The following is a 21,872-nucleotide window of genomic DNA, read 5'->3' as shown; positions in this document are numbered from 1 at the left end:
CCCCTCAGACTCATGCAACACTACCATTTTCTTCAGATCAGCAGAGAACAAGTTCTTCCTTTGGACTCATGTAAATCTACTACCTGTCATTCAGCACTTTCAATACACACAAAAGGAAAGGAACTTACACTGTAGGGAACACTAAGAGGGATAAGAAATGAAAGAATAGTTATTCACCAACTGAAGCACAAACTTTAAGTCAAATCCCGGACAAGCCCCAAGATGTTAGGGCCCAGTAACTTGACTTCTGCAGGTTTAGCAAGATCCACTTGAGGTTGGTACAAAGAGCACATACAGGCAAAAAGTAGCAAGTAGTAAGCAAGGTTTATTAAGCTATGACTAGTACACTTAATAGAAGAAAAGAAGCAGACATTTCTCTCACGAGTGAAAGCAAATGTCCTTCTGTTCTTTCTTCTCCTTTATAGGGTTTTTGTCTCATCTCCTTCAGGTTTTATTCTGATTGGTGGCAGGGTCTAGGCAACCCATATTCTTCATTTGCACCCTTTTTGGTGGTCTAGCATTGTTCTATTTCTTGGAAGATGTGCTGGGCTCCGTTCCTGGGATTGTTGATTCAGATATTAGGGTGCAGTTAGGCTGGTTGTTAGGTTCCTACTCTGTTCCTAAACATTTCCCTCCTCAAAGAGTAGGATCTTAAATTCTTTAAGGGAAATAGGGCGTAGTCTCCCTATGCTGCTGATTCAGGAAGAGGACCTGTCTAGTTAAGATCCTTCTCCTGAGCTTCTATTCTGACTCTTCCTCTTCCTCTATGAATTTGGCTGCCACTGCATACAAAGGTTCCATAGGCAGGGATTGTAAGCCTTGTGCCACCATAATTTTCATTTGGAACTGTTGTATTCTAGAAGATACAAATTTAACCAATAGGTTAAGCACACAAAAAACAAAATATAAAAGTAATATTATATCCACTACTGGTCCAAAAGAGGGAAAAAAACATTTCCTTTTGTGCTGGGGGCCGATTAGAGTAGAGGACAGCTTCAATTTACAGCTTGACACAGTCCAGTGAATAGTAGAGTGGTCTGGAAAAACAGATAGCTCTCAGAAGTTGCTTTCTACCTTCTCTTTAGAGTAATTCCTAAATTTACTTATAAAAATATATAACCTGGCAATATTCACAGCCTTTCACTATGAGTTCTACAAACCTTAGGAAAAACTAGCTTAGCAGCAATTGCTTTCAGCCTTGGTGAATTGAATACAAAAAGAAATTGTGTAAATTATTCCTTCTCATAGAAAACCTAAATAACTGCATTTGTGAGGCCACAAAAGCAGATAGCATATTAAAGTCAAGCTTACCTGCCCCCATAAACCTCACCACAATCAGTCACTAGCTAGAATTCTCAAACCCCTACATACAAGCACCTGCGTAAATAAGCAGAAAATAATGAACTTAAGTGAAAGATAGTTTTGATTTAATAATCTATACTTCCTGTAGCAATTAGCCAAGTTGGGCTTTATGCCATATAATTTCCAAGCAATTTAATGAATACTTTAGAAAAATAAATAAGTAGATGTTAGTTATACCTTTATTATAAAAATAATAATACATTATGTAGGATAGAAAGTTGATAATTAATCAGTAGGAATAATGAGGTAGTACAAGCATTAATGATTAGTAGAAATTTATGTTACTAAGAAAGTGTAATCAGTAGTCTGATAAGTAGTAATGATTTGTGTAAGGTTTGACTGAATCTTTAAGTGAACACAAGAAGAAACCGTTTATCACATGCTGAGGAAAGAGATGAAAGTCAGTTGAACATCACAGAAATATTTTTGTCAACATTGTCTAATGACCAGGTGCAAGAATGTTGTGATTTACTGTGTAATAATTCAAGATAATATCAAAGTGTTAGTTCATTATGTACTGTGTAGTTTAAAGTATAAAAAATAAAAACTTGCTAAGCTGGGCTGGCAGAAGTGGCAGGAGGAGGTATAAGTAGAAGGCAGAGGCTGGAGAGAACAGCCAGACAGCACAACAAGTTGAAAGGCCTCTCGAGTTGTATTCATTTCTTCATCCGACGATTCCGCGTATTCACTCGTATCCCATGATGCTCGCAGAGAGCCGAACTCCCTGCACTTTTGGTACAGTGACTCTGTGTATTCCTTCCAACTTCTTCTGGTGCTTTCTGCATCATTCAATAATTTGCCCAGAGAATCCTTCAATAACGAAAGTCGAGGCTTAGTTTTTTTTCCCTCAGTTCCCCCAGCTTGAGAAATGCTGAGTGTGTTCTTCCTTTTTGCTTTTCTGATTCCAGATCTTTGCGCATTTTGTTGTAATATTTGGCTTTATCTTTTTGAGCTGATCTTTGAAATTTTCTGTTCAGCTCTTGGGTGTCCTCATTTCTTCCATTTTCTTTAGCATCTCTATGCTGGAAAGCAAGTTTCAGTGTTTCTTCTGACATCCATTTTGACCTTTTCCTTCTTTCTTGTTTTCTTAATGACTTTTTGCTTTCTTCCTGTATAATGTTCTTGATGTCGTCCCACAACTCTTCTGGTCTTCGGTATTTAGTGTTTAATGTATCAAATATGTTCTTCAAAAGATCTCTAAATTCAGGTGGGATATATTAAAGATCATATTTTGGCTCTTGTGGACTTGTTTTCATTTTCTTCAACTTCAGTTTGAATTTGCATATGAGTAATTGAAGGTCTGTTCCACAGTCTGCCCCTGGCCTTGTTTTGACTGATGATTTGGAGCTTTTCTATAGTCTCTTTCCGCAGATGTAGTCATTTTGATTTCTGTATATTCCATCTGGTGACGTCCATGTGCATAGTCATCTCTTCTGCTGTCTAAAGAAGGTATTTGAAATGAACAAATCATTGATTTTGCAGAATTCTGTCATGTGTTCTCCAGCATCATTTCTATCACAAGGCCATTTTTTCCAACTACTGATCCTACTTCTTTGCTCCCAACCTTTGCATTCCAATCACCACTAATGACCAATACATCTTGATTGCATGTTTGATCGATTTCAGATTGAAGAAGTTGGTAGAATTCTTCTATTTCATCTTCACTGGCTTTAGTGGTTGGTGCATAAATTTGAATAATAGTGGTATTAACTGGGCGTCCCTGTTGTTGTTAAGTGCAATCGAGTCAGTTCTGACCCATAGTGACCCATAGCGACCCTGAACAGGGTTTTTGAGGCTGTAAATCTTTAGGGGAGCAGTGATAGGATAATATCCATGCGTCCCTGTAGGCGCATGGATATTATCCTATCACTTACAGCATTGTACCTCATGACTGATCTGGCTGGATATGTTCTTTTTGACAATGAATGCAACACCATTCCTTTTCAATTTGTCATTCCCTGCACAGTAGATCATGTGGTTTTTAGATTCAAAATGGCCAATACCAGTCCATTTCAGCTCACTAATGCCTAAGATACTGATGTTGATGCATTCCATTTCATTTTTGACATCTTCCAATTTTCCCAGATTCATACTTCGTACATTCCATGTTCCAATTTTCAGTGGATGTTTACAGTTGTTTCTCTTCATTTTGAGTTGTGACCCATCAGCAAATGAAGGTCCCGCAGGTTTTTCTCCCACAGGCTTTACTCCATTTGTGTCATCATGGTCAACTCTACTTTGAGAAGGCAGCTCTTCCCCAGTCGCATTTTGAGTTCCTTCCAACCTGAGGAGCTCATTTTCCAGCACTGTATTTCACAGTGTTTCTGTGCTATTCATAAGGTTTTCAGTGACTAAATATTCAGAAGTAGTTTGTCTCTCCTTCTGCCTAGTCTGTCTTTGTCTGGAAGCTCATCTGAAACCTGTCCACTATGGATGACCCTGCTGGTATTTAAAATACTGGTGGCATAGCTTTTAGAATCACAGCAACTCACAAGCCACCACAGTGCGACATACTGACAGATAAGTGGTGGCCATGTACAGTAGAGTTGGTTATTTTAGAGCACTGCGAGTCCTTCCAAATGAACATCTCAAGCCTGGAGAATCTTGAAACTTTCTAGCAATTGCACATGAGAAAGAAATTAAATAAAAATTTAAATAATATGCAATGTTTGGAAGATTTATGGTAAACAGGTGCTCTCTGATGTGATATTAGTAGTGTAGCTATGGCAACGCTTTTCAAGGCATTTTAGTAATATGTATTAAAACCCCTAGAACAACACACACTACTAGATAGGTATGTATTGAAGTTTTTGGACTTTACATTAAAGAATTATAGATATGCTCAAAGATGTTTATTCAAAGCATGGCCACTGTTTCAAGTTGTTGTAATATTAAGAATTATCAAACAAAAAGGTAAAATTATAATGATTACATAATTTGTGGTTTATCCATACAATGAAGTATCAACTAAATCATGCTGAAATGTATGCCTAGAAAAGTCAAGAGGGATACACATCAAAGTGCTTAGCAGTTGTTAATGGGTGATGGGCTTTTAATTTCTTCATGTTGTTGTTGTTGTTAAGTGTCTTCAATTAGGTTGTTGTACGTAGTGAGCCCACATAGCGTTTCTGAGGAGCAACTGGTGGGTTTGAGCTGCCAACCTTGCAGTTAGCAGTCCAGTGTTTATCCTACAACAACCCACTAGGACCCGTATCCTAGTATTTCAAAATTGCTAGAATGAATATGTTCCACTTTAATAATAAAACAACAAGATATTTGAAGTCAAGAAACTGTAATAGTGTTCCCTTGCTTCAGATGACTTTTAGATACTATGGCTCCTTGACCACCATAATGGAGAAACATTTTTTTAAATCTCACCTGGTATATGCTGAGTTCTTTCTACCATGTAGGTTGATAAACTGTAAGATTAACTTTGTCCTTATTATCAGTACACTACTACTCCAACAACTTTCATTTATTGAACATTTCAAATTGATCAGGGGTTGTTCTATGTTTATACAAAGGATCACCTTTATTCATTAAAATAAACCCCTAGATAGATATTATTCCCATTTTGCAGACAGAAAACTGAGGCTCTTAGTGGTTTTGCTAAAGGTAATACAGAAACGGTTATAATCATACATTGACAGAGAACTTCCAGCGGTTCAAGCCGGATTCAAAAGAGGCCGTGGAACGAGAGATATCATTGCTGATGTCCTGTGGATCTTGGCTGAAAGCAGAGAATATCAGAAAGTTGGTTATCTGTGCTTTATTGACTACGCAAAGGCTTTCGATTGTGTGGATCATGACAAGCTATGGACAACATTGCGAAGTATGAGTATTCCAGAACACTTAATTGTGCTCATGAGGAATCTGTACTTGGACCAAGAAACAGTTGTTCAAACAGAACATGGGAACGCTGAATGTTTTAAAATTAAGAAAGGTGTGCAACAAGGTTGTATTCTTTCACCATACTTATTCAACCTGTATGCTGAGCAAATAATCCGAGAAGGTGGGTTCTATGAAGAAAAACGTAGCATCAGGATTGGAGGAAGACTCATTAAAAACCTGTGATATGCAGATGATACAACCTTGCTTTCTGAAAGTGAAGAGGACTTAAAACATTTACTGATGAAGATCAAAGAGCACAGCCTTCGGTATGGATTAAATCTCAATGTAAAGAAAAATCCTCACCACTGGACCAATAAATAACATTCTTATCAATGGAGAAAACATTGAACTTGTCAAGGACTTCATTCTTCTAGGATCAACTATCAACACCCAAGGAAGCAGCAGTCAAGAAATCAAACGATGTATTACATTAGGCAAATCTGGTGCACAAGTCCTTTTTAAAGTGTTGAAGAGCAAAGATGTCAGCTTGAGGACTAAGGTTCGCCTGACCCAAGCCATGGTATTTTCAATAACCTCATATGCGTGCAAAAGCTGGACAGTGCATAAGGAAGACCAGAAAAGAATTGATGCATTTGAGTTCTGGTGTTGGGGGAGAATATTGAAAGTGCCATGGGCTGACAAATCTATTGGTCCAATGGATCCATTTTGGAAGAAGTGCAGCCAGAGTGCTTCTTGGAGGCCAAGATGGCCAAACTTCGTCTCTCAGTCTTTGGACATATTGTCATGAGGGACCAGTCACTGGAGAAGGATATCATGTTTGGTAAGGTGGAGGGTCAGAGAAAAAGAGGAAGACCCCCAATGAGATGGATTGGCCAAGGGGCAGCATTGATGGACTCGAGTGTGGCAACAGTAGTGAGGTTGGCCCAGGATCGGGCAGTATTTCATTTTGCTGTGCATAAAGTCACTATGGGTCAGTACTGACTCGAAGGCACCCAACAACAAGTGGTTTTTTTGTAATGATGATTTTTTGCTGTTGTGGTGGTGGTGGTGGTGGTGGTGGTGGTAGTGTGCCATGGAGTCAGTTTTAACTCATAGTGACCTTGATAGGGTTTCCGAGGCTGAAAGCATTCCAGGAGCAGAAAATTTTATCTTTCTCTTATGGAACGGCTGGTAGTTTCAAACTGCTGACCTTAAGGTTAGCAACCCAATTCGTCGTAACCACTACGCTACCTTGAATTTACTTAAAAAGGCTTTTCTATTCAAAGTCTTAATTCCCACCAAATAATTGGGTTGTCATTGTTGTTACATGCCTTTGAGTCACCTACAGTGCCACAATGATTGGATGAGACCATGCAAATAGGGTGTATACAACTCCATCATCAGGATTGGTTAGTTTTGCCTTTCCACTAGGCTTAGAAGGAGCCATCTCAGAAGCAGGAACAGAGGATCCCATGACTATCAAGAAAGAAGAGCATGGGCAAAGCATGAGATCCCTACTTAGAAAAGCAGTGATAGAGAGAGACAGAGCAGCTGTGGGCTTCTGGGCCCATGGACTGAGTAAAGCTGAGAGCCTATAGGCAGGAAGCTGGCTTGCAGAATGCGCCCTTTGGACATTTAGACTGGCTAAAGGAGTTTTGTGGAGTCCTAGTGTGGCACTGTGGGTTAATGAACCAGACTGCAAAGCCATTTGAACTGCAAGGTCGGCGGTTCACACTCACCAGCTGCTTCTCGGAAACCCTATACAGGGTCGTTATGGGTCGCAACCAACTTGATGGCACTTCACAACAACAACAAAGGAGTTTTGTAACCCTTGTCCAAGTAGAGCAGAGGCTGAGGAGCCACATGACTGAGAGGCCAAAGACAAGAGTGAGGCATGCCTCAGTACAGCAAAAAGACGCATTCCTGACTGGTGAACTACTGCGTCCTGAGTTGTTTCTGATCCTGAATTGCACCCTGTTCACTGGTAAGCCCTATAATTGTGAATATTATCTATGAGTTCTGTGTGGCCATTGCAACTGATTATAGAACCCAGATGTGAAACAGCAAGTGTTGTGGGAGGGATGGTTGGTGTTAGATTAGGGTAAAGAAGGTTGTAGGGTGGAGGCATGTCTGATCTCTTTTCAGGAATTGATCTTGGGCAGATTTGAGTTTGACTTATTTCCCTTTTGGAAGAGGAAGTCAGACATGGCCTCTACACCATTTTTTGTTTTGTTTTTTGCAGAGTCCAAGTACCCTGAGGCAAAAAGTACATCTTTAAGCACTATGCTACATTGCTCATTTTGGAGCCAAAATAAGAGGCATTGAGAGAAAAAACAATTTTAGTAGGATTTGTGCCACATGCACGCATAATTATAAAAGGATGATTTCATGTTGGTTTCACATTTGCTCTATAATATTTGAAAACATGATAAAACTAACATATGATGCTTAAGGCAAGTTTAAAAATACAAGAAAGGAAATAAAACCCAGTAAGATTTTCCCATTGAGAAAATTTCTCACTGGAAATATAGCCAAGACCTTTACCTTATTTTGATAAATATATTTAAATATTTTTAAATTTGTTGACACAACAGCCACAGAAACACAAGTCTGCTTAATTGACATAGATAGAACAGGTAGATGGAAAAGTTTATTTATTTATCATCTGGTGACCCAAGAGGCAAAACCAAACCAAAGCAACCTGGCAAAGTTGGACAAAGCCGATAACTAACAGTTCATATTTTTTTTAAAATTTGATTTTGTTGTTGTTGCTAATATACACAGCCAAACATATACCAAGCCAACATTTCTACAAGTACAATTTAGTGACATTGATGACATTTTTTTGTTATGCAATCATTTCATCCTTCTTTTCTGAGTTGTTCCTCCCTCATTGATGTAAACTTACTATTCCCTAGTGAGTTTGGTTGTTTTAGAAAGCTTATATCAATTTTTTCAAGTTGCTGTTGTCAATTTGATCCCATATGGATAGTTCTAAAAAGAGCATAGTGCTTAAGACATATTTTTACAAGTTAAGCTAAACTAGGGTTCAGTATTAAGATGATTCCAGGGTATATTTTAAGATATAAATGTTATCGAATTTTAGGGGTACATCTACCCTCCATGGCTCCAGAGTCTAGAGTCCATGAGAATTTGAAATTCTTTTTTGTATTCCCCCCAACTTTGATCAAGATCTTTGCTCAAAATTTTCAGTAATGGTAGCCAGGTGCCATGCAATTCTGGTCTCTTGGCAAGGAAACAGTTGTTCATGAAGGCAATTAGTCACACATTCCTTATCCTCTTATTCTTGACTTTCCTTTTCCCTCTGTTGCTCCAGGTGCATAGTTGTGTCTTGGATGGCTGCTTGCAAGCTTTTACGACCGCAGGCATTAACCAAAAAACTGGGTAGAAAAGATGCACTGAGCATGTTAGTAGGCCAATTAACTGGGATGTCCTATGAAACTATGACCCTAAACCTTCAAACCAAGGAACTAAATCCCACGAGATGTGTGTTTATACGTAAGTACCCTCAGCAGCCACTCTATTGTAAATATATCTATCACACAACGTTTGTCAATTCAGCTTTTTACAGGTGCATAACTAGCAATTACAATACAGCTGCGCAGCCCTACCCTTAATCAATGCAATGTTTCTATCACCATTAACCCTTTTCCTCCTCCTTCCTACTTCTATTAAGCTTTGGTCTCGATACATTCGCCATTTTTGTATTTTCCTGTGAGATTCTTTTGTGATTGGCTTATAGCATGATGTCTTCAAGATCCATCCATACAGTAGCATGCATCAAGATTTCATTTTTTCCTACTGGCTGCATTGGAGAGCAGTTGTCTAATAAGCACTGGACTATGAACCACAGAGTTCGCAGTTCAAGCCCACCAGCTGCTCTACAGGATAAAGATGAGGCTTTCTGCTCCCACAAAGATTTACTAACTTAGAAACCCTATACAAGGTCACTATGAGTTGGAAGTGATTCGACAGCACTTAATTGGCTGAATACTATTCCATTGTGTCTCTCTCTGTCTCTTTGTCTCTCTCTGTCTCTCTCTGTCTCTGTCTCTGTCTCTCTCTCTCTCTCTCTCTCTCTCTCTCTCTCTCTATATATATATATATATATGTTATATTTTGCTTATCCATTCTTCTGCTGATAGGTATTTAGGCTGCTTCTGTGAATAGTGCCACAAAGAACATTGGTATACAAGTTTGTTTTGGGGTCTCTGCTTTCAAGTCTTTTGGGAGTGGAGTTACAGGGTCATATGAACAGTATAGACTTTTGTGAGGTTCAGAATTCTATTGGTTTTCTTTGATTGCATTAACACACACACACACCCTGAAAAAAAACAACATATACCGAATTCACCGGGTGGAGACCTCTCTGTTGGAACATTAGCCATTGTCGTGGATTGAACGACAAAATATGTATCAAGTTGGCTGGTCATGATTCTCAGTGGTTATGTAATGATATGACCATCCTTCATGATGGAATCAGCCAATCAATCATGAAGGGGTTTAGGGTGGATATTGAATAAGAGCATTGGTCCTGACTCACGTCAAGCCCTGATCTGAAGTAAGGGTAATTTCCCTTGGGTGTAGCCTGCATCACCTTTTATCTTACAAGATGTAAATGGAGAGAGAAAAGAGCAGAGGGACCTCAGTACCACCAAGAAAGAGCTAGGAGTGGAGTGCATCCTTTGGCCCTAGGGTCTCTGTGCAGAAAACCTTCTAGATCCAGGGGAATATTGATGCCAGGATACAGATCTCCAAGGAATGCCAGACCCACATATGTTGAAAGGAGCAATGGAGAAAGAAAGCCTACGCTAGTGCCTTGAGTTTGAACTTCAAGCCTCCTATACTGTGAGAGAACGAATTGTTTTTTTAAAGTCATCCACTGTTGGTATTTCTCTTATCTTTAAGTGCCACTGAGTTGGATCCAACTCATAGCAACCCTGTATATGGTTCCCAAGGAGCAGTTAGTGGGCTTAAACCACTGACCTAGCAGTTAGCAGTCCAGCGCTTATCCTATAGCGCCACATCAGGACTCCATGGCAGCACTAAATAACTAAGACAGCCATTATTATTTTAAAGTTTTCGCAATTTTGCAAGATACTGTGAGAATATACTGGCACTACATGAAAGAGATGGTGGTTTATTGAAGTGTTCCTTGCCACCAGCAGTAAATATGGCTAAACAGAAGACACCGAAACAGAGACATAAACAGAGAGTGGGCAACCTAACCACTTAACCGATGCAGGCACCTTGAAGAATTCCTCGGCTATAACTAAGTTTATATTTTTTTCTTATATCTATGAAACTGCAATTTTATCATAAACAGTACCTTGGATCTTTTTTCGAAACAAAACAAAAGTAACAACAATGAAGTGTAGAATACACACAATCTATCTAGTATCCAACAGACAATCTATGCTCTAATAAGAAATATCTTTCGATACTACGGGTTTGGACTTCCATGATCATTTTTTCAGAAGACTTATTGTATACATGTTTCTTAGGCAACACACACTTTATATAAAATATAAGAATTCATGTACATTCTCAAGATCAGATTCAGGGACAAAATGTATTAACTGAATCTATTAACACATTTATTCCTTTAACTGTACATAAGAAATAAAGGCTGCATTTTTTATGTTCCATGCAGTAAATGTTCAGAAAACACAAGCAAACAACTAGACAAACTTCACTTACTACAATTAGCCTTTCCAGTCGCAGCAGCTTTGTCAATAAATGTATAAGCACTAATAGTTGCATCAAAATCATGCTAGGCTGTTAATCCTGGAGGACTGGTCACAAGGCAAGTGTGATGACTGTGAATTTTCTACTTGTTTAGATAAGGGATGGAGACTATTTTCTCTTCACATGGCTTTTCCCTATACTACTGGTTTTGTTAAAGAGGCATTCAGTCTTCAAATGAAAACAACTGACCTTTAGTGAAAATGCTGAGAAATGCCTCTGTCGAATTTCTGATCATTGGAACACCTTGCTACAGGTTTTTAAGGCATATGCCAGGAGTCAAAGAAATTGTAGAACAGTCTCAGAATGTAAACAATAAAATCGAGGACCAGAGTTACATCCCTTGATAAAAGCTCTTCTCCAGAACACCTATTTGGATAACACCAGCTTCTTGATTTCTAAAGTTAATATGAATTTTATGTTCTCGAAGCATTTCACATTTTTCCCTTTCAGAGACTTCTGGAGTGCTAAAAGTTCATAATGTTGCCTTTTAAAACAACCCCACAACAACTACATAACATGGAGAAGCAACTCAAATGCCAAGTCGTTTTGAGGTTTATTTTTGTTTGTTTGACTTTTACATTTTACTTTTGTGACTGGCATATGGAAAACCAAACTGAGAAATCATAATGTTGGAGTATTTTAAGGGCATGCTGTCATAGATCTTAACAAGCTTATTTATACAGTAAGACCTCTGCAGAAAGTGCTCAGCTCGATGCCACATTCCAGAATAGCCACTGTTGGTTTCTTTTTCTAAGTTGAACATGTTTTCAGGTTTCACAAATATCCCTGATGTCTTCCCAGTGTGCTTGGCGATGATAAAATTGATGGCAATATCATCACAGTTTTGAGTTTCATCCAACAAAGCATGGACAGCTGCAGGTTGCTTCTGAAAGAGTTCAAGATATTTGCTGTTGAAGAATGAAGCGCCAATCAAAACCAGAGAGTACTGGTCACCAGTCTGAAACCCTGGTATCTGCAGTTCAAAACCTCCATAACTGTAGATGCCTGATGAAGTGGAAACATGTTTTCTAGGAACAAATCCTACAATTTGATCAGGAAATTGCTGAAAAGAGTGAAAAAAAAAAGCAATTAAGTGTGGTTTTCCTTTAGGATAGACATGATCAAGAAAGCAAGGACTTTCATCACAGAGAGAAATAAATTGGTCGGTCCATTTTATTACATTTCTACATCTCAATGCCATCTAATTCCAAGCAACTTCATAAAACTGTGATCTGATAAGCTTACAAGTCAAATCCCTTCACAATCCAAATTTTATCACCTCACAAATATTCTCCCAATTCAAATGTTATCGGATATTAACAAATTCTAGTCATCAAAGAAGGAGGGAGCCCTGGTAGCGTCGTGCATTATGAGCTATCTGCTAACTGCAAGGTCAGCAGTTCAAATCTACCAGTCATTCTGTGGGAGAAAGATGAGTCTTTCTGCTCTTGTAAAGATGTATAGCCTTGGACACCCTGTACAGGGTCACTATGAGCCAGCACCAACTTGGTGGCACACACCCACCACCACCAATTAGCCAAGAAGCCAGGTCCTCAAGGTTTTTGCTACAGGAGACACTGAGTGTATGAATGCCATTTATTGTAGGGGATAGTAAGATTTAGTGTGCTTGCTCTGGAAAATTCTCTTAGTCTCTTTGTTGTTAAGTGCCGTAGAGTCAATTCTGACTCATAACGACCTTGTATGGGTTTCTGAGGCTTTCAGTCTCTGAGGGAGCAGAAAGCCTTATCCTTCTTCCATGGAGCAGATAGTGGGCTTGAACCATGGGCACTGTGGTTTGCAATCCAGTGCTTAGTCTCTTACAGACATACAGTATTATGATTTATTTGTGTTTCCATGCTGATTTCAATGTTCTTGAAAGTTATTGGTGATTTTAAGCAATAAAGTTAAATCATATTTAATCCCTTGCTAAAAAAATCAAAACAAAAAAAAAATAAGGCATCTGTTACAAATAGTTAAAATAAAGAATATATGGCAGTAAACTAAAAATAAAACAAAAATCAGCAAACAAGTAAGTAAGTAAAGACAATGAAGCATGGGAAAAATTTAAGAACTTAAAGAGCTAACCGGTTTCATGTAATTTCATCAATTATTGGTGTTTCATTAGCGTAGTGCTCAGCAATTCGAAACTACCAGCTGCTCTGTGGAAGAAAGATGAGGCTTTCTGCTCCCGTAAAGATTATAGCCTCGGAAACCCTGTACAGGGTCGCTATGGGTTGGAACTGACTCCACGGCACATAACAACAAAAACAACTTATTTCTTGAACAGACACTGAACTAGGAACACACAAAAAAATTGGCTGGGTTAAACTTAATTTCAAAAAACTCATAGTCCAGAGAGGAATACAGTTTACAAACAAGGAATTCTAATGCTGGGATAAAGTTGTAAATGTTGTTGTTGTTAAGTGCCGTCGAGTCGGTTCCGACCCATAGCGACCCTGTACAGGGTTTCCGAGGGTATAAATCTTTAAGGGAGTGGCTGGTAGTTTCAAGCCGCTGACCTTAAGGCTCGCAGCCCGATTTGTAACCACTACGCTACCAGAGCTAAAGTTGTAAATACTACTGGGTAAAATCTGATGGGAGCACTAAGAGATAGAAAAACAACTACTGTATTGCTGGGAGGGAAACAGAAAAGTCAGAGGATGGGAAATAAAGGCTGGGAGGTTTCAGAGGGGATACCCATTTATGGAGTACTGGTGGCATAGCAGGCTAAATATTGGGTTGCTAACCACAGGTTCAGTGGTTCCAATCTACCAGAAGCTCCAAGGATGAAAGATGAAATAGTCTACTCCCCGACAGATGTACAGGCTCAGAAGCACTGGCTCCCTATGAGTCAGAATCGACTTGACACCAGTGAGTGAGTGCGTTGAAGAGGATGAAGGAGAAGAATATCATGTTTGGTAAGGTGGAGGGTCAGAGAAAAAGAGGCAGACCCTCAGCGAAATGGATTGGCAAAGTGGCAGCATCAATGGGGTCAAGCATGGCAACAATTGTGAGGTTGGCCCAGGACTGGGCAGTGTTTCATTCTGTTGCGCATAGGGTCACTATGAGTCGATACTGACTCGATGGCACCTAACAACATCAGATGAGGAATGGTGCAAATAAGTTACTAGATAGGTTGGCAGTTCAAACCCACTCCAAGTTGTGTTAGTAGAAAGGCTTCTGAAGGATCACAGTCTGGAAATCCCTATGGAGCAGTTCTATTTTGCACAAATGCGGTTGTTAGGAGTCAGAGTGAACTCCATGGCAACTAACAACAGCCACTACTGATGTGGAGATCATGGGTTAAGTGGGAAAGCACAGGTCTGTTTGCAGTCTATTCTAATTCTAGTCATCAAAGAAGGAGGGGTCTGCCTACATACACCAAATTACAACATGTGGACACTGGGGGCACTGGTTGGACTGATTTTCAGAAGGCAGATAATGCTCAGGCTATGGATTATAACTGTTCTTAACAATTTCATGAATAAAACCTAAATTCCTATTTTCAAAACAAAAAACAAAACTCATTGCATAGAGTTCATTCCAGTTCACAGCAACCATATACAGGATTTCCAGGGCTGTAAATCTTTACAGGAGGAAACTCCTTCATCTTTTTCCCGCTGAGAGACTGAAGGGTTTGAACTGCTGACTTTGTGGTTAATAGTTTAGTGCTTATCCTACAGTGCCACCAGGGCTCCTATATTCATACTTCCTGTTGTTGCTATGTGCCATCCTGTCAGTTCTGACTCATAGTGACCCTGTATAGGGTTTTTGAGAGCTGCTGGTGGGTTTGAACTATTGACCTTTTGGTTACCAGCCTAGTGCTTAACCTACAGACCACACCAGGGCTCAAATTCATATCTGTTCTTGTGTGTTGTTGAGAGCGTTGCAACTCACTGGGACCCTATATAGGGTTTCCAAGGTTGTAAATCTTTATACAAGCAGAAAGCCTCATCTTTTTTCCTTGGAGTGGCTGGTGGATTCAAACTGCTGACCTTGTGGTTAGCAGTTCAAAGTGTAATCCAGTACCCCACCAGGGATCGTTCAAATTCATAGTTCGTCATCTTTAATCATGGCCTACTCAGATTGTTCTAATGAACCACACAGTGTTTACATGTTTTTTGCCATTACGAACTGGGCTGTGAACCTCAAGGTCAGCAGTTCAAAACTACCAGCTGTTCCGAGGGAGAAAGATGACGCTTTCTGCTCCCGTAAAGATTTACAGCCTTGGAAACCCTGAACAAGGTTGCTTTGAGTCGGAACCGACTCCATGGCACATAACAACAACAACAATATTTTGGTAAATTGAATTTTTACTTTAAATAAAAACCTCTCTGCTTAAGTATTACTTTAGAACTCTTTGTCTAAGAAGCTTTTATTTACAGGAACTTAAAAACTGCTGATATGGAAAAAAAAATCAATTTTTGATCAGTACACCAGACATGAAGTTAACTGAAGTTTTAAAAACGCTGGTATCTGCAGAATACAGTGATCACTTACTATTAATAACTCACATGGTTTTATCCCAAGTAGCTAATTAAGTCAAGTTACTATAACACAAATTAGACCATTTATTGGGAAGCACAGTATTTAATTATTTGAGAAGGCTTCAGGGTATTTGTATGCTGTTCTGGTTTCAGGTCATTGTAGTGCAATTTGTAAAAGCCAGCTATAAAAAACCCATATTCAGTAGCAGAAGAATTGTTTTTATAGAAGAGCAAGCAATGTATATCTGGTTATCCCAGTCTTTGTTGTTAATTGCCGTTGAGTTGGTTCTGACCCATAGCAACCCTGTATAGGATTTCCAAGGAGCAGCTGGTGAAGTTGAACCACTGACCCACCAGTTGAAACTGATTTTGCAGTCTAGTGCATTAACCCACAGCACCACACTAGGATTTAGAAAATTAAAAACTTGACATGATCAAAATTAAAAACAAAAACAAAAACTTGACATGATCGTGGCACAGGAAGAATTTTCACTGTCATGTTTTTAAAGAGATTGCTGTTGCTGTTGTTAAGTGCCATCAAGTCGATTCTGACTCATAGCGATCCTGTACAGCGTTTCCAAGGAGCAGCTGGTGGACTTAAACCACTGACCTTGAGATTCAACCTGACCTGGTGGTCCAGTGATTATCCTACAGCGCCACACCAGAACTCCAAAGAGACTATAGAACCAGGATTAAATGCTATGAATAACTGCTTTCTTTTTTTAAAAAAAATTATATATGAGTACAGAAACACACTTCTCTTTGATACCCGTGTCTGCGACCCCGTGGAAAATATCTGTGCATTTTAGCCTTTGCTACACAGATCATGCACCAGACTGCAAAGCCATTTGAACTTCATGGTTGGTGGTTCAAGCTTACCAGCTGCTCCTCGGAAACCCTATACAAGGGACGCTATGGGTCGGAATCGACTTGACAGCACTTAACAAGAACAACACAGATCATATTCTCATTCTTCTCAGAAAGGTGGAGTTCTAGCTCTTCTGATATACCAAAATATAAATCAAATATAGCTAAAAGATGCCATAACAGGTCTGACTTTCAACACAGGAAATCTTAATTACCCTATAACAAATTCATTTTTCAAACAGATCAATTTTATAATGCTTTAGGTAATTGTCACATTAAACCATGTTGTCCTGTTTAAGGACTAAATAAAACTTTGTATAGATGATTTTATACAGGGTATATAACAGCATTACCTGCCAAACAGAGAAAGCAAAAATGAGATCCTGGGCACTAATTAGCATGTCATCGTCTACCATTAACACCGCTGAAACGAAAGGAAAAAAAAAACTACTTCAATTCATGTTTGGAAATGAAAAACAAAATTAGTAAGATACAACAGTGTCATTATACAAGTCATTCAAATGATGTATTTGTTGATCTAATTAGTAAATAAGAAGTGTATTCTTGGAGAGATTGGTCTAGCAAAAAGGTTATTTAAACGGTAATTAATTTTATAACTTCATGAGAGGAATATTATTATCTAGTTATCATCCATCATCCTAGAAACTAATGAAACTGAATGAACAGCACCAAGATGCTTTTAAGCAAATTATAACTTCATGCAACTGGCCCTGAATGGGGTGGAAAGGGTAGTAGCAGAAGATACATTAAATATAAGCAAAATAGCATTTTGCTACATTCTATAACACAGTAATAATGTAATTGTAGTGTATCTTTTCCTATAATATTAACCTTCCTCATTATTGTAATCTGTATGTAATTTCTTCCCTAGAGAACTGCTTCAAAACACCTTGGAAATTGTCTTCAAACATTTCAAAGTGCTTTCTTATTATTAGTTCCTCCTATTTTTCTCTAGACAGTTAAGTAGAGGACCAGAAACCAGCAATCTTACCCCCAGCTCTGGTTATTTCCACCCTTGCAGGTTGAGAACCCAGCTGCAACTTACCACTGGTTTCCAATTCAGGGAAGACCTGGAGTCGATTTCTCATTCTGTTTGCTGTCTGTACTTTGAAGATCACAGGGACAGGGTGAGGTCCTAGAGAATTCCATAATTCATCTGGTACCTTTTCTCCAATGTTGTTCCACACAACAATCACTTTGTGCAGATGTGGGATTGCCTGATAGTGATTTAAAAGTCTCAACAAGAGATCTGTTCTGTTGTACGTCTGCATTATGAGAGTGAAGGAATCCATGGTGGACTTGCCTTGGGATTTTATCTCCCTACGCATCGTGAGCATCTTGTCTTCTTTGATATTAGGAAGCAAATTAGTCAAAGCACCAGCTACCAGTAGTAACACAAGGATAACCACCAAAGAGAAACGAAGCACTCGGATTCCCATCACTCTCCCAGGAAGTTTGCAGATGTGGCAACACCTATAGAAGAAATTAAAATACAGAGCATTATCATTTTCACTAGGCACCATGTTGCTGTTATCTTTTTCTTTAAAAACAAAACAACTTTTTATTGTGAACTGAGTGAAAGTTTACAGAGCAGATCATCAGTTTCAAGTGCAGCAAATCATATACTTTGCTCCATCACAATGAATGCAATCGCGTCTATGTACCAACAGTTAACATTACCTACTTCTATTCTCTTTAACTAAAGAGCTCTGGTAGCAAATTGGTTACGAATCGGGCTGTGAACCGCAACGTCAGCAAGTCGAAACTATCAGCTGTTCTACGTGAGAAAGATGAGGCTTTCCGCTCCCATAAAGATTTACAGCCTCGGAAACCCTATACAGAGTCGCTATGCATCGGAACTGACTCCACGTCACATAACCACCACCATTCTCTTTAACTATTGCATTACACCGTGTGTCTCCTACTACATTCATCTCTCCTCTGCTAACTTCCTTCTTCTTGTATATTGCCTGCCCCTAACTTCCTTCTTCTTGTATATTGCCTGTCCCATCATCCATGTTAACATATGTCTACCCTCTAGGCCATGAATGATTTTCCTTCCCTGCACCCTTGTAAACATCATTGGTTATTTATTTTATTAAGGAAAACTTTTCTTAACTTTTTACGTTGTTCTCATGATGTTTGTCCTTTTAAGACGGACTAATTACATTCAGCATACTGTCCTCCATGTTTATCCATATTGTGAAGTGTTTCTAAGATACAGCATTATTCTTCAATGTTGCATAGTACTCCATTGAATGTATGTACCAAAGAGTAACCATTCTTCTGTTGATGGGCATATAGGCTGTCTCTATCATTTTAAAATGTCTCTTGTAGATAGCATATTGGAGGATCATGACAAGCTATGGACAACATTGTGGAGAATGAGTATTCTAGAACACACAATTTTGCTCACAAGGAACCTATTCATAGACCAAAAGTCAGTCATTAGAACAGAACAAGTGGACACTGAATGGTTTAAAATTAGGAAAGGTGCTAGGGCTGTATTCTTTTGCCATACTTATTAAATCTGTATGCTCAGCAAGTAATCTGAGAAGCTGTACTATATGACATAGAGCGTGACATCAAGATTGGAGGAAGACTCATCACCAACCTGCAATATGCATAATATGATGCAATCTTGCTTGCTGAAAGTGAAGAAGACTTAAAATGCTTACTGAGGAAGATCGAAGACCACAGTCTTTGGTATGAGTTGCACCTCAATGTAAAGGAAACACAATCCTCACCACTGGACCAATAAACAAGATAAATATAGAAAAGGTTGAAGCTGTCATGCACTTCATTTTGCTTGGATCCACCATTAACACTCAAACAACAGTCAAGAAATCAAATGATCTACTGCACAGGGCAAATCTGCTGCACAAGACCTCTTTAAAATGCTCAAGATCAAAGATGTCAGGTGTGCCTGACCCAAGTCATGGTATTTTCAATAGCGTCACATGCATGTGAAAATTGGACAAGTAGAAGATTGTAAAAGAACTGATGCATCTGAGTTATGTGTTGGAGAATATTAATAGTACCATAGTCTGACAGAGAACAAGAAAATCTGTGTTGGAAAAAGTTCAGCCAGAATGCTTAGAAGCCAGCATGGCCAGACTTCATCTCTCAGACTTAGGGTATAATATCAGGAGGAACCAGTCCCTGGAGGACATCATGCTTTGTAAAGTGGAGAGTCAGCGAAAAAGAAGGAGACCCTCAACTAGATTTATTGGCACAGTGGCAGCAGCAATGGGCTCAAGGGCAGCAATGATTCTGAGATTGGTGCAGGACCGGGGGCAGTGTTCCTTTCTGTTGTGCGTAAGGTCGCTATGAATCAGTACCAAATCGATGGCACTTAAAGATAAATTTGATGCTGTTATTTTGCTGTTTTTTTTTTCCCACATAGTTTTCTGTGCTGAATTTATTTTGTTTGTGGGCTTCCTTTACATTTCTGTTATAGAAACCTTTCTGGTTTCCTTTTTTTTTTCATTTTGATGTGCAGGTGTATTAATTATCTTTGACGTTATTCCATATATTTATTATTCTTTCCTTATTTAAAACAGTCTGTCTTATCTTGAAATCTGCTTGACTTCCTAGGCATTCAGATGTTCTGTATTTACACTATTCTCTCTGTTTGCTTTGTAGTTGACTTCATTATATACTGATATTTCTGGGTCCCTGTTTTCAGTCTTATAGGTTTGTTTTACTGGAAATACTTCTAGATCTGAATTCAGTTCTGGATGATGTTGTCATGATGATAATTTCAGGTTGCTGTCTGCTGTGTTGGTTCGGAGTCCAAAGAACACACTTTTGCACTTTTTTTCTAAAAAAATCTGATCTGGTCACAAATTCTTTTATCTTTTTATCAGGAAATGTCATAATTTCATTGTTGTATTTGAGGGACAGCTTTGCTGGGTATATGATTATTGGTCAGCAATTTTTTTCTTTCAGAGTTTTGTATATGTCATCCTATTGTCTTCTTGCCTGCAGGGTTTCTGCTGAGAAATCAGAGCTTAATCTTATTGGTTCTCTCTCTCTTTTTAAGTTTTTATTATGAATTGAGTGATAGTGTACATGGAGAACATCAGCTTTACACTCATCCTATTGTATTTTGTTTCACTGCAATGATTACAATCCATCCTTCCATGCATCATCACTCAACAGTACTTACTTCTATTCCCAATGTTTGTTTGTTTGTTTTTTTTGGGGGGTGTGTGTGGAGAATGTACACCAAAACACTCAGGAATATATAATTATTCAAACAACCAAAGGGCATACCCTGCAAACCTGCCCCCCCAGCCACCAACACCCAACCCCTCTCCCTCCATGAGTCTAGAGTCCCCAGCCACTCCGTCTTTCCACGTCATCATCTCTGCCTCCTTCTCTGGCATCATTGCTTCTCTGAATAGAGTCCCACACTCCACTCTGGCTCTTCTCCCTTTATGGTCCAGGGTTTTCCACTCCTGGACTGCAAGATCATATTGTTTCTCTTTTGTAGGTGACTTTTTGTTTTTCCTGAGTTTCCCTCAGGAATTCTTTTGTTTTCTAAAGTTTGATTCTAAGTATCTTGGTGATTTTCTTTGGGGATCTATATTGTTTAGGGTTTGTGCAGCAGCTTATATACTTTATCTTCTCATTTTTCATGACATTAGGGGAGTTTTCTTCCAACAAGTCTTAGACAATTTTCTCTGTTTTTTACTGTCTCTTACTGTTCTGGAATTCTGATCTCACGTAATCTGTCCCTCTTAATGATGTCCCATATAACTCTAAGGCTTTCTTTGGATTTTTCATTATTTTTTCTGATTTTTCTTCTAGTATACGAATATTGAGAGATTTATCTTCAAGTTCACTAATTTGGGCTTCCATTGCTTTGAATCTAACTCCTTTTTGCCCTTTCAATGGATTGTCCATTTCTGAAATCTTAATATTAATCTTCTGGATTTCTAATTGCAGATTTTCTATTGTTTCAAATTTTGTGTTTATGTTTGTTCTTGTAGTGTTTTCTTGAATTCTTCTAAAGTTTTTTTGTGTTCTTGTTTTCCTTGATCTTTCTGTCACTCTTTTGTAGATATCTAAATATCGTTTTGAATTATTTTTTAGTTAGTTCCATTATTTTTTTCTTCCTACAAAACATTTTCTGGCTCTGCATCTTGGTCATTTGTTTGGATCATTCTCTCTTGTTTTTCATGTGAATTAAAATTATCTGTTGTCTCTGGGGCATTGTGGGGTTGTTGTATTTGTATTAATTGGTTATTGTGTATTGATGTATTCTTAACACTCTCATCAACTGTCTCCTGTGGATGTAGTCAGAGAATAGAAGTGTGTCCACCGTTCTCGTTTGCCACGTAGTTTAGAGTGAATTTGGCTGGTATTGACTGCTGTCTACCATTGATCAGGTGATATAGGAGCTGGTAGTATAGCTATTGTCCCGTGGGTGGGTCTGCAAGTGGTCTGGTTGTAACTGGGCTGTATGGGCAATGTTGCTGTCTTGATCAGATCAGAAAGAGAAATACCCCTCATACACACACACACACA

At 38.8% G+C, this 21,872-nt stretch overlaps 1 protein-coding gene across 1 annotated transcript in view; it reads right to left on the bottom strand.

Annotated features, from left to right (window-relative positions):
- Positions 1-11,536: 11,536 nt before the first annotated feature.
- EXTL2 (exostosin-like glycosyltransferase 2) overlaps positions 11,537-21,872 on the bottom strand; it is a 31,238-nt gene continuing 20,902 nt past the window's right edge. Inside the window, exons 3-5 of the mRNA XM_006830909.1 lie at positions 17,383-17,810; positions 16,670-16,740; positions 11,537-12,025 (exon numbers count right to left, since the gene is read on the bottom strand). Of these exons, the coding sequence (XP_006830972.1) occupies positions 11,537-12,025; positions 16,670-16,740; positions 17,383-17,810 (988 nt within the window). The remainder of the gene's footprint in view (positions 12,026-16,669; positions 16,741-17,382; positions 17,811-21,872) is intronic.

Source organism: Chrysochloris asiatica, unplaced genomic scaffold, assembly GCF_000296735.1.
Source record: "Chrysochloris asiatica unplaced genomic scaffold, ChrAsi1.0 scaffold00002, whole genome shotgun sequence".
Taxonomy (NCBI): domain Eukaryota; kingdom Metazoa; phylum Chordata; class Mammalia; order Afrosoricida; family Chrysochloridae; genus Chrysochloris; species Chrysochloris asiatica.
Note: the sequence above shows the minus strand (reverse complement) of the source record. Positions and strands in the feature narration are given on the sequence as shown.